Source organism: Equus asinus, chromosome 20, assembly GCF_041296235.1.
Source record: "Equus asinus isolate D_3611 breed Donkey chromosome 20, EquAss-T2T_v2, whole genome shotgun sequence".
In the NCBI taxonomy this organism is placed as follows: Eukaryota; Metazoa; Chordata; class Mammalia; order Perissodactyla; family Equidae; genus Equus; species Equus asinus.
In genome coordinates, this window is record NC_091809.1 from 39142509 (window position 1) to 39155074 (window position 12566).

Here is a 12566-nt window from a genome sequence, read left to right on the forward strand (position 1 = left end):
GTGTTTTTCAAGTTTTTTAAAATGATGATCTATAGTAAAAACATTTTTATTGTTCCATGTATCCCCAGTATTTATATAAATACATAAACACACTATAGTTGAAACCAAAGTTTCAACCTTTCAACATGTGATGCATTCCAGTATGTTCTTTATTTAATTTTAAAAGATGCAGGTCTTGACTCCCTAAGTTTAAGAATAACTAATGGGTTGAGATCTGTAGTCTGAAAAACACTGTTCTAGGAAAGCTACAAAGTGAATACTCTTATTAAACAGCACACTAACTTACTAAAAAAATGTTAAATGTCTTTCTTAAAATGAGACTCTCTTTTAATATGTATTTTACTCAGGCTGTAACAGAATGGAAAGATATTTGCTATATGAGAAAAGCAGCATATATCATTTCTGTACAAGTGCAAATATGTTCAGGCAACTTATGCAGAGAAAAAAGACTAATGAAAAACATTAAAAAATTAACAACTTTGAGTAATCCCCTTTCCATCCCTGATTTGCTATTATCCAATTTTAATAATTTTTTGCAATGTAAAGTTATACCAACTTATAAAATTAATACCGTTTAGTTTCTGATACTTTGTATTGGCCACTTTGGCGTGCTCTAAATGCTATTGTCTGATCCCCTCCCTTAGCTGCTCAGATTTATTCCTGTAAAATGTTAATCCTATTGGTGTTGTCCCCAGTTGGCAGTTATGAACTGTAGCACAGTAACAATCCAGTTCTCACCACTCCTTCCCCTTTCTTCTACTCTGGGGTCCATTTGTTCCTTCCCATTCCAGCCAGTCCTGGTACCTGGTACCATGTCCTTGCTGCCCATCCAACCAGGTGCTGTGGAGTGGTCAGGTTAGGTGATGCAGTAAAATTCCACCTTAATGCCATAAGCAGGCTCCAAAAAATTTAGCTGCACTGAATGTGGAGTTATTACATGGTTAATGAAATGATGGGGTGAGCCTGTTATGGAGGATGGGAACCAATCCCCAATCTTATCTAAATCTGTGTTATCACGTGGTTTCAATCTGTTTAGTTGAAAGCACATTCTCCAATAAGGAACCACAAATACAGAAAGGGTAAAAGCGGACTTGTTGATTTCCTTGAAGGATGTGTGAAATGCAAAGAAGATGAACAGCGTGCTTTGGACTGGACTCAAGCTTAGGAATAAACAGGATTTGATTTTGATGATACTGACATGAAAATAAAGCAGCAGCTTGGGTTACAGGAGCTAGGACTTAATATTCCTTGAAGCAGAATCAGAACCAAGGGTAGAAGGTTGTTAGAATCTTAGTACATCCTTCATGAGCAGCAGCCATTTCTCACTCTGGCTTATAAAGGACTTAAGTTTACCTCAGGCAGAACTAAGTACAAAAGATTATATTCTGATTACAACAAGATGAAAATAAGCAGGATTGTCAAGAGAAATTTATTACTAAAAATAAAGCAGCTGAAGTTTTTCTCAGGGAAAACTGTCACCACAGGAACCTCCAAGACAAAAGGTGTTAATATCTTCTTCACTCCTGAATTGCTGCCTTCTTCCATACATTCTAAGTTTTAATTTAAGTTAAAAAATTCATCACGATGAAAATGATGTGGATCTGATCCCTTCTTGTTCAGTCTGAAGACTGAGTTGGGCTACACGGTGACGGAGACTTCAAGTGCTGTAGGTGAGTATCTACCAAAGGTTCGTGTGTCAGGAACATGGGTTGGTAAGAAGACACAAAGGCTGTAGGCTGAAGCTCCGGGAGGTCCAAGGATCCTGGGGGAAAGAATTCCTTGAGTTCCAGTGTTGCCTGGGAATCTCAGGAGACTGATCAGACACATATATGTTCTTTCAACTCTTTAACATCCTTGCCTCTGTCAACCCAATTTTGCCTTTGTTTGCTAAGACAGGACAGATACTTACTTTTACAATGAAGAAAACTGTGGCTGAAATAGATTAAGTGACTTGCCCAGGGTTATATAGTATATTAGGTAAACAGTGAGAATTTTAATTCTGTTTTCTTCTTTACAGCCCAGAGCTCTCCCTATGTGACCCCAATGCCGGATCCAGGCCATGACCTGATCCCTTTTATCTCATTTGAAATTTTAGTCCTATACAGTAAACTTTCTCCTAGAGTTCTGCTTAGGTCTTACTTAGGTAGAAAATGAGAAACCCTAGTTTCTTGGTGGGCCCTGCCTTACTATGATCACAGATGCCCCTTGTGGCTGTGAGGACAGCTGTAGAGCTACATAGGGTGACAGATCCTCGAACTCAGTACTCTCCAAGGTTGGAGCACTGAAAGCTTATACCACTTACTGCCCAGGTATTTGGGGTACTCAGCTATGACCTAAGGGGAGGAGAGCCTAAAATGGTCAATTTTCAAACCAGAAAGGTAAAATTAAAAGATACCTTGTAGAATGGGATCATTATGATCTTCATCAAAGGTCTGTCTTTGAAAGGCTTCAAAGCTTATAGTTGCATCATTCTCTGGCAGTCCTTGGGGTAGCTGCCCATCTCCAGGTTTGCACACATCAAATTTCACCCACTGGTAACTGCAGGATTAAAGGGACTCATTATTGAGAGCTGTCTGTTAGCCATAATAACCCATTTTCACCTCCAAAGGGATTATGCATTTATTTTCCGTAGATCTCTCCCATATATATCTAAAAAACATATTAACTAACAAAAAACCCAAAAGTAGACAGATAGGACTATCTTAGTCTGTGATACAATATTCTATAGAACTTCCCAGCCCTTTTGCTGTCATGGAACACACGGAAAAGGATGATAATTATGGTACAGTGGGATGCTGGCTCCTGCTCACCTGTCCAGAGGGCAAACAGGACCAGTACTGAGGCACACTGGTCAAGGAGTAAGCATACCTTGCATACAGAAGCAGCTTAATGTATGAATAAGCAAAACAATTTAGGTCCCTGGCCTGCTGATCATGGAGCTTCTCTCAAGGGATCTGACCTTACTTACTTGACGCATTTTCGAGCTCCTGGACAACTCTGGATCAGGTTGTGGATGGTTGGATGAGAAAACCCAAAAAAGTCAGCTCCAGATGGAAGCAGGTTGGGCCTGAGTTTCCCCCTAAATATGAGAGGGAGAATTTTACTTTGAGAAGCTAGAGGGAGATAAGAATGGGTTTAAGAATGGAAGGCGGTGTGAACAAACATAGTAAGATTTCTTGACTTAGATACTCTGGAGAATCTAGTTGCTAAGACATCCGAAGGATGCAGGATAGTCTTCTATAAAATAAAGGATCTCCACTCATTAAAAGCAAGAAAAAAGGTCTCACTGTGCAAGAAGTGATCTTTTTAGCCTGTCTTCAAGCTATTGGTCAACTTACATAGTAGCACTTATGGTCTTGAGCAGTTCTGCATGACAGGCATCTGCAGAAGAGCTGATAATGGCATTCTGGGGGTCATCTTCAGGAACAATTTCAAACTGAGAAAGATAAAGGTGCAATTAGCTCAGTCTTCAAGGAGGAAGTAGTAGGGAGAAAGTCATACTACTCTAACTATTTCTTCACTGGCACTTGAAGCTGATGTATACCATACTAGGAGGCGGGCGCAATTTCCTTAGAGTACTGTTAAAACTTCAAACAAATCCAAGAAAACAGAGAAAGTCCTTTGTTTCAGTTCTGTATTTTTTGGTTGACTGCTCACCAGAAGTCAACACTTAATTTGTCACCTTTCCAGACCCTTTCCTATCTACTTACTTATATCTACAAGTACAAATACATATGGTATTTTAAAAACAAATGACATCATTCTCCATGTAATCTTAAGTTTACTTTATAATATCTGGGTGGGGTACAGGTTATTTTGACTACAAATTCCCAATTCACTTTAGTTTTTGAATTTCAAAATATCTTGACTATTTATAAAAAGAAACTTTTAAGTCAAAATCATACTAATACCGAGGAATTTTGGCAAGAAAGTATTTTTGTAGCAAGCACTATCTAACCAACTTAATTCCTTGACCAGTCTTCCTTAAAGTTTAATGAATTTTTGCAAAGAAAATATTTCTGTAACAAGTTCTATTCAGCCAATTAAATTTCTTCACTAGTTTTCTGTAAAGTTCAGTTAAAACAGTTTCCAGTTTTTCAATGTTTACTTTAATCAAATTATTCCAAACAGGATTATTTTCTGTATATGCGTTACTGATCATTTTTACAGAATCCAAAACAGAGTACAGTTTCTATTATTGTAAGTTTTCTTCTGCAGTTATTATTTCACTTGATTCAAATTTTACTGTGTCAAATTGTAGAGATCTTTCAGTTTTGTCAATAATGAATTATCTTGTGAGACGTTTTAGTCAGTGGTGGTTTTATTACTTCAATCAATGACATATGTTGCAAGTTTAAAATACTGATGGTTTATATTTACTTCTCAGCTAATTCATGAAAAACCTGTGAGCAATTATCTTCAAATATTCCAGGATTGCTCTACCATTTGGTATTGGTCATGCCAATTCCAATCTTTTATATTGTGTGCACAGTATCCTATTTGAGCAAAGAGCAATTAAAAGGACAAAATGTCATATTTTGGTCTTGGAGATCTTTCTCTGTTCGTATGTATAAATCTACTTCATTCTTTTAACTGCTGTGTAATACTACAGAAAGTGGATCTATCTTAATTTTTTGACCATTCTCCTACTGGTGAGTATTTAGGCTATTTCTGATTTCTTGCTGTTGTAAACCACGCTGCAAGTACACTGTTACATTCAATTCTTTTGTTCACATTTGCACACTTCTCTGGGAAATACTAGAATACCTAGAAGTATTCTGGGTCAAAGGATACACATGCTGAAATTGATATTGCCAAGTTGCTTTCCAAAAAGACTTTACAATTTTCATTGTACTAATGCATACTTGTTTTCCTATACCCTGGCCAACATTTGCTGTTATCAATCTGGTATTTGCCTATTAGCAAAATAAGATCTTTTTGTTTTATTTGCATTTTCCTAAATACTAGTGAGGTCTGTTCTTATCAACCATTTACACTATTTCTGTGAAATGCCTATTTTATCTGATTGCTCTTTAGTTTGGATGATAGGAACACTTTATTTGGATATTAACCCACTCATATATTTTATTCCTATTTGTTGCTTGAGTTTTAACTTTGATTATGGTGTCTTGTCATTCAGAAGTGTTTACATTTTTAATAGTTAAATCTGTTCCATTTTTCTTTATGGCTTCTACACTTCATGTCTTGCTAAAGAAAACCTTTTACCTCACTCTAAGATTATAAAAATATTCTTCTATATTTTCTTTTAATATATTTATAGTATAAAACATTCTATAAAACTAAAGTAATTAAAAGTCATATTGGCATTTATAGACAAATAGATGAAACAGCATCATCTGGAAACATACGCAAGTATTGTATGTATTTAGTATATACTAAAGGTGTCACTTGATGTTAGCTGGGAAAAAAAATTAAAGCTCACAATGTACCTAAAAATAATGTCCAGATGGGTTAATAAGCTAAGGAAAAAAAAAGGAAACTAAACACCCCACAGACTATTCTTTTTCAAAAATATGTTAACAATTTGTCTTTCAGAGGAAATTAAGAATCAGCTTGCCACTGTCCATTAAAATTCTATTAGGACTTTGATTAGATTTGCATTGAATTGCTAGATTTATTATAAATACGGTATACTGCTACAACACTGAGTCTTTCTGTTGGAGCATTTTCCTGAAGAGAAGTGCTGCACGGCCAAGGTCATCTGAACTATCAGATATGTCCAAACGGTGCTCTGACCAAGATAGGAGTGATGCAGTATTATCCACGTGTGTCAGGCAGGCTCTCAGCTTCTGCTCAAAGGCTCCTTACCTTGCCTTTACCTCCTTTCACTCAATTTTCTAGCATTCTGTAACATCGTCAGACAGTGAAGCCTGGAACTCTGAAAATCATCTTTTTTTCCCCAATGATCAGAGGTGATGGTTGGGAAAAATGAACTGCTTTGAATCATAGCACTGAGAAGGATGAACAAAGGTATTTAATAAGATGGGATTCAGGTCTCTCAGGTCCTTAAGAGTATGTGCAGCCAGAAACTGCTAAGGGGTTTCTTTGTTACCTCCATTTTGGTCCTACCTGAAACGGCAGAATCAAACTTATCTTCCCTGTATATGGGCCTGCATTTTACAAATAGGCAGGTTTGATCAGGCCTCGCATAGTCACCATATTGAGAGTAGAAGCAGCATGATTCAAGGGAAAGGGTGTCAGTAGGAGAGTCAGACAGATAAAGTTTACATCCCAGCTCAATCACTTATTAGCAGAGGTGTGACTTAGGGCCAAACACTTTTCTGCATCTTGGGGTTACCTAAATGGCAATTAAACAGTATCTACCTTGTAAAGTATGAGAACACATAATAAATATTAAGTGCCCGTCACAGAGAAGGTTGTCAAAAAATGGGAAAAATAGTAGTTATGATCAGAGTGGGTACCTGAGGTTGCAGACCACCATCCTTGATCTGACAGGTATATAGACACTTCTGGTCTGGGCACTTCATGCTAGCATAGATTCGAGTACTGCAGTAGCCCACAGGGTAGATGGCACTCTCATCATGGAAGCCAGGTCGGTCGGTGATGATCTATAAAAAAGATTCCCCCAAACCTGTGATTGAGGTCACTGGAGAATTTAGAAGTCCAGTGTACTATGGGAGCCTTTAGAGCTACTCTGGGGCTGCAAAGAGTGACTCAAATCAGAGAGAGCGCGTAGGCTGTGCAGCAGACACAACTGACCTGGTTTCCTAGGGACTGGAGATTTTCTGGGAGTGGTCTGGATCAGCAAGGGGCTGCTGCTAATGGGAACAGGGAGGGGAGGTTTAACCCCATTCCCATATTTCTGATTCTTCTCTCTCTGGTCTCACTCACCTCCCCCAGGCTATATACTGTTAGACCCCCCAGTCCGATGGGGAACACAGGCCGTCCTGAGGGATCCAGGGCAATGGGCTGAACCAGCTTGCGAGCACCTCCCTCCATTTTCTTTTTCTTGGATGTTTTCTTCAGAACTGAAACGCAAATCTGGGGTCACCCACTTTAGGCCCCTCCCAGTGCTGAGGGGAAGGGAAGAATTTACACATGAATGCTAAGAGCAATAAGCCAATCTCATTCTACACACTCACTGAATGGGCACATGGGACTTTTCCCCAAAGCCCTGAGTATCTTTCTAACCCACCCACCTGGCAGTAACCAATTTTAATATTAGTGCTTAGGACCTAAAAGCCTTACACGTTTTAAGGCCTCTTACTTAATTTATAAGATCAGAAATTTTCCATCTGTGTGCTCAAAAGGCCACTTAGCCCATTTCCCTGCCTCTAGGAAAGACTGAACTGAAGGCAACCCAGAGAATTGAGGGTGTGCGAGAAGGGGGAGGCCTTAGCCTGCTCCCTTCGCATTTAACCAGCTCTAACCGAAATTCCTCCACCCAAAGTGGCTTTAATACACTTGCTTTTTTAAGGGCTGTTAGGGCTGCTTAAGGATCAGCCGTGTGTGTCACCAGTTAGTACCAGGTCTCTATCATTAGCATTTGAACCACTGAGGCAAGGTACCTTCCAGTTTGTTGTTCTCTTTGCCTTTTTCTTTTTTCTCCTTCTTTGATTTCTTCCCAAATGGTTCCTCAGCCCCAGTGCTAGGCCCAGAAATGGGCCCTGCTCCCTGTATAGTTCCCACAGAGTTGGACACACCATAAGTCAGGGGCAAACTGGAGCTGTGGGAAGGAGCTGCAGCCTGCACTTCCCCTTCAGTTAGAGCCTGAAGCTGGAGGAGCTTCTTTAGCAAGTACCTGAGGTCGAGAAGGAAAGGGAACAGAGGTATGAACTTGTTTCATCTCAATTCAATATTTTACTCAAGTACTGGGAAAAGCCAGAACTAAATACAAAGATTATTACACTCATAAAAATAAGGTTCTTATTGGAACCTAGGAATTACGAAGCTTCAGAGGATAATACCTCAAGAAGCCAAGGATAAAGGATTGTAGCATATCTCTTTTGCATGTGGAGGGTCCCTGTACCTTGATGTTGGAAGGTGTTAGGCTTCTGAAGGGCATATACCATGAACCGCATGTGTTATATACCCACTGTACTTTGCAGAGTAGTATATACTGAACAAATATTTGTAGAATGAAAAGTAGTTTCTTTTATCCCTCGGCTTTTATAATTAGGGAGTTATAATAAGATTACTTATTAGATGTGACAAAAGGATTTTGTGACAAAGATGAATAGAGCTGTCTCATCACCATGGTCCAAGAAGACTTGGGTAAATAGGAACCAATACCACAGGTTGTGGGTTTCTCTGTACTTGATCAGTGGCCAACGGGCCGTGAAATGCACAAAAATCCCACTAGAGAAAAATCCCCAGAGCCATAAAACCATATCAATCACCAAAAATGTGATTCTGAACACAAAATGAAGCCAGCTCACCGTCTTTCTTCTTTTGCTTTAAGAAATTTTTCCTCAAGACGAGCAATTTCATCACAAATAGCAGCATTTTCCTTTAAGAAAAATTTTCAATATAATCATACAAAATGAATAAAAGATCAAAGTATTCTGCTGGGAAGAGGAGCTATATTCCAAACCAAAGAGGTCTGTGTGGCTAGGTGAGAAGGAAGAGCTAGTCCACCTTGCAGACAAACTATTAAAAACCTATAGGTAATGGCAGAGTCACGTTCTACTATGGGCAGGGTAATTACATAATTTATATAAGTGGAGGCACCTTTGAGCGAAAAGGGGAAGCTATTAATGATTATGCCAGAACAATATGGTAAACTACAGCTGTCCTATGCAAACAAAGATGTATGGTCACCTTAATTAGGGTATCCTCGGGCAGAGAAAAGAGCATACTGCTCAAATCTATAGATGCTTAAATTTAGTCCTTATAAATATGAGGAACGTCCATTCTCAAGTGCCTTGATTCTTGGGGTGCTTATAAAACCAACTTAACCCAAGGCATCCCATGCGATATAAACCTTAAAGAGAAAAACTAGATGAAACAAAATTAACTCTAGTATGTAAAATTCTTAAATTTCATAATCTACTTATGTGTATTCAAATATCATCTTTCTTTACTGATGACTCAATGTGTTTCCCAATCATCAGTCCTGAAGGGAATGCTCCAATCTGATGTTCCATAGGTGGGACCTCAAACTCTGAATGTTCAAAACAAGATCCCTTTTCTTCACAAAACCTTCTTCATGTACTTGATGGAACCAACATCCTTCTAATAACATAGGCTCCAAGCTTTAGATACCTTTGACATGTAGGGGATAAAAGAAAGGTAACAGTTAATTAGATATCAAGTCCTCTTAATTCTACTTTTCTCATTTCTCTCTATTGCACATACCAAGTGCTAAATAAATGTTTTTGGAATGCATGTTCTAATTTCCAAACCTTTCCTTATGCTTCCAAAAAAGCTGAGAGATGTTCAAGCTTTCGGTACAAAGAAGAGGTAAGGTGGTGATTTGGGCATGGCAGGACATTCGAGGACTCCACTCCCTATTACCAAGCACTGAGGCAAGCTTGGACAAGCCACAATGTTCTAACACAAAGTTGTGGCTGGCAAACCAGTTCATTCATTCAATAAATCCCGTGCCTCTACAATAAAGGAATGGCAGAAACACTTGGGAGACTCAAAAGAGGTTAGAAGAGGGGATTACTGATAGCTTCATGTGCCTATTTTCGGGAAGGGGTCAGTTATGGGTATGCTGGGTGCTTGGGAAATAGGCTGTGCAGTGGAAGTACGAAAGAAACTAGAATCAGGGTGTCTGAGTTGGAGTCAAGGCTCTCACACTGTCACAACTGTCCCTTGAACAAATCATGTTTCTGGGGTTCAGTGCTCTCATTTTAAAAACAGTGCCTCATTCTCAGGGTTCTCTCGAGAATCAAACGCATTTCTAAGAGTTTTGCGGTAATAACGATAATGACTAAAACTTATTGGCACATGTTCCAGGTACCAAGCACTTTACTTTCCTCATTTAACCTTCATTAACTCCGCAAAGTAGTTAGCTCTCATTCACCGATGAGGAAACAAAACTACGCAATTTGTCCAAGGACACAAGACTAACAAGAAGTAATGTATCCTGCCAAAGCTAAAGCTGTATTAATGCTGCCACCCTGGGAAGAGGAACAGCTTGGGGAACGATTTCCCGAGTTAGGAAAGCCCTGAGGCGGAGAAGGGCCGAGCGACGGCTGGACTCACAAACACCGTGGCTTTGGCCGCTTTGCGCAGCCGCAGGTACTTGAGCCGGTACTTCTCGTTCTGGCTCTTCTTCGGGAGTTTTTTCATCCTGGCTTTGCTGGACGGCAGCGCGGCCCGCGGCGAGGAGGCAAGGCCGCCCAGCAGGCTCATGGTCCGGCCCCGCTAAGGGGGCTCCAGGGCGCGGCCGGCATCGGCTTCTGGGCCGAAGGGCGGCCGGGAGAGCTGGCTTCGCCTGGTCTGGGCTGGCGGAACCAGGTCTCGGGGAATCGACCTTTCCAGACGTCCCCAAGGCGGACGGCTGAGCCAAAAACCCTGCAACCGAACCGGCTCCCAGTACCTCCCAGCACTTCCGCGTCTGCCTTGGAAGTAAGCCCTGCCCGGAAGTTACGTAAGGTCGCTAGCCGCGTCTGACTTCCGGGGCTGCGTGAGTGTGGTCCTGTCGGCCTTGCGCATCTGTGGCCCGGTAGGAGGGAGGAGAAGACGGGAGGCGAGTGTAGGTCGGGGCGAGGTGGGCGGCACGCTGACCCCAAACGACCACTGTGACCCCCGTCTGTGTGGTTAGCTGAGTAGTATTACTGTAGAGCTGAGGCGGAAACAAACAAAAATCTTGCCAACGCGAGTCTCGGGCGCACTCCCGCAGCCCTGTGCGTTTCAACTCCACTTTTTCACACTTGGTGCAGACTGGCCTTCCCGAGTGTAGGACGCACTTGAACGCGAGTGCTGGTACTGCTCTTTCCTTACTTGCTTCCTTTATACAGCTCGCGTAAATGTTTGAGTGCCTGTTATGCGGTGATGTTACTAGGAGCTGAGCCTACGGTGGTGAATAGAAAAAAGGCCTGGGAATCTAGTAGGGAAGATGGAAAATTTAACAAGCAATTTTAATAACATGCTAGCCCTGAGTAGGTGCTCAGTGTTTGCCTAATAAAACCTAAAGTATTTTTCTGTACTTGTATTTATATAGCTCTGACTTTATAACCAAGGTCTGTCTGAAATCATCAGAGAGGGGGATAGACTGTTCTTTAGATGCAGTAATGGTAAATGCGCTGGTCTGGAAGTCAGAAGGCCTGTATTGATTCTTCTTCCCGCAGTGCCACTAACTAGTTGAGTGATGAGCCTCAGAGTCACAGGTTTTTCCTCTCAAAACTGAATATACTCTTTAGAATAATGGAGATGAATGAAGAGTTCTAAACGGAAAGGTACTCTACTCATATACAATTACTGTTACATATTCTAAGTGTAGACTTCTAGAATTGCACATGGAAATTAAGGAAAATGTGTACACGGTCCAAACAATAAATTCATTGAATTACTGGAGAAAAATCTAACGCTAATATAAATAACTTAGAATCAGGGTTCAAAAAAAGAGGCTTAGAATTGATGACCCAGGTACTTCATTTTTGAAAATTGTAAAAATAGCGATGGAGTCTTGACAAAATGGTTTTAACACAGAGAGAAGGCTTATGAAAGTCCCTTTATTTCCATCCATATTGAAAGCTGCCCTTGTTGTACCTGGCGCGGTTTTAATAGAGCAATTCCTCGTGGTGCCAGTGCACTTTCACAAACGTACTCAAGGCAGCCATATAGATTCATTTTTGGAAACTGCCAGGAATGTTTTCAGCCTACAAATTATTCATATTCATGCCTTTCATACTATAGATTGACAGTTTACCTTGGAACCTGAAAATAGGTAGTTCTCAGTAATATATGAAGAGATTTTCTTTTTTTGAAAAAAAAAAAAAAAAAACCCTGGGGCAGGCCTCGTGGCGTAGTGGTTAAGTTTCAGTGCTCTGCCTTGGGCAGCAGGGTTTAGATCCTGGATGCAGACATGCACACTGCTCATCAAGCCATGCTGGGGTAGTGTCCCACATACAAAAAATAGAGGAAGATTGGCACAGATGTTAGCTCAGGGACAAACTTCCTCACCAAAACAAAACACAAAACCCCTTATTTGCTAACTGCCTGATTTATGTGCTGTCCAGCTGTATTTTGTTCTTGCAGGCTTTGTGACCTGACTCTATTTTCATTATTCCTCTTCACATAGATGTATCATGACTACTGGGAGGGAAAATGCTGTCATTTACCTTAGTTTGCAAGATGCTCTGGACAGTGGATTTCAGGGGAAGTTGTGTTAAATTGTTGTTTTTTTTGAGGAAGATTAGCCCTGAGCTAACCTGCTCCACCAATCCTCCTCTTTTTGCTGAGGAAGACTGGCCCTGAGCTAACATCTGTGCCCATCCTCTTCTACTTTATATGTGGGACGCCTACCACAGCATGGCTTAATAAGTGGTGCATAGGTCTGCACCTGGGATCCAAACGAGGCCAACCCCAGGCTGCTGAAGTGAACTTAACTGCTGCACCACCAGACCAGCCCA

The 12566-nt window shown here is 40.7% G+C and overlaps 1 protein-coding gene across 1 annotated transcript; it reads right to left on the bottom strand.

Annotated features, from left to right (window-relative positions):
* Positions 1-1075: 1075 nt before the first annotated feature.
* Positions 1076-10344, bottom strand: TBRG1 (transforming growth factor beta regulator 1). The gene is made up of 9 exons (XM_014848538.3): positions 10195-10344; positions 8421-8491; positions 7551-7783; positions 6874-7010; positions 6444-6590; positions 3339-3436; positions 2969-3079; positions 2396-2538; positions 1076-1762 (listed from the first exon to the last, which is right to left on the bottom strand). The coding sequence occupies exons 1-9, from the start codon at positions 10342-10344 to the stop codon at positions 1617-1619; spliced, it is 1236 nt and encodes a 411-aa protein (XP_014704024.1). The 3' UTR covers positions 1076-1616.
* Between the last annotated feature and the right edge of the window lie 2222 nt (positions 10345-12566).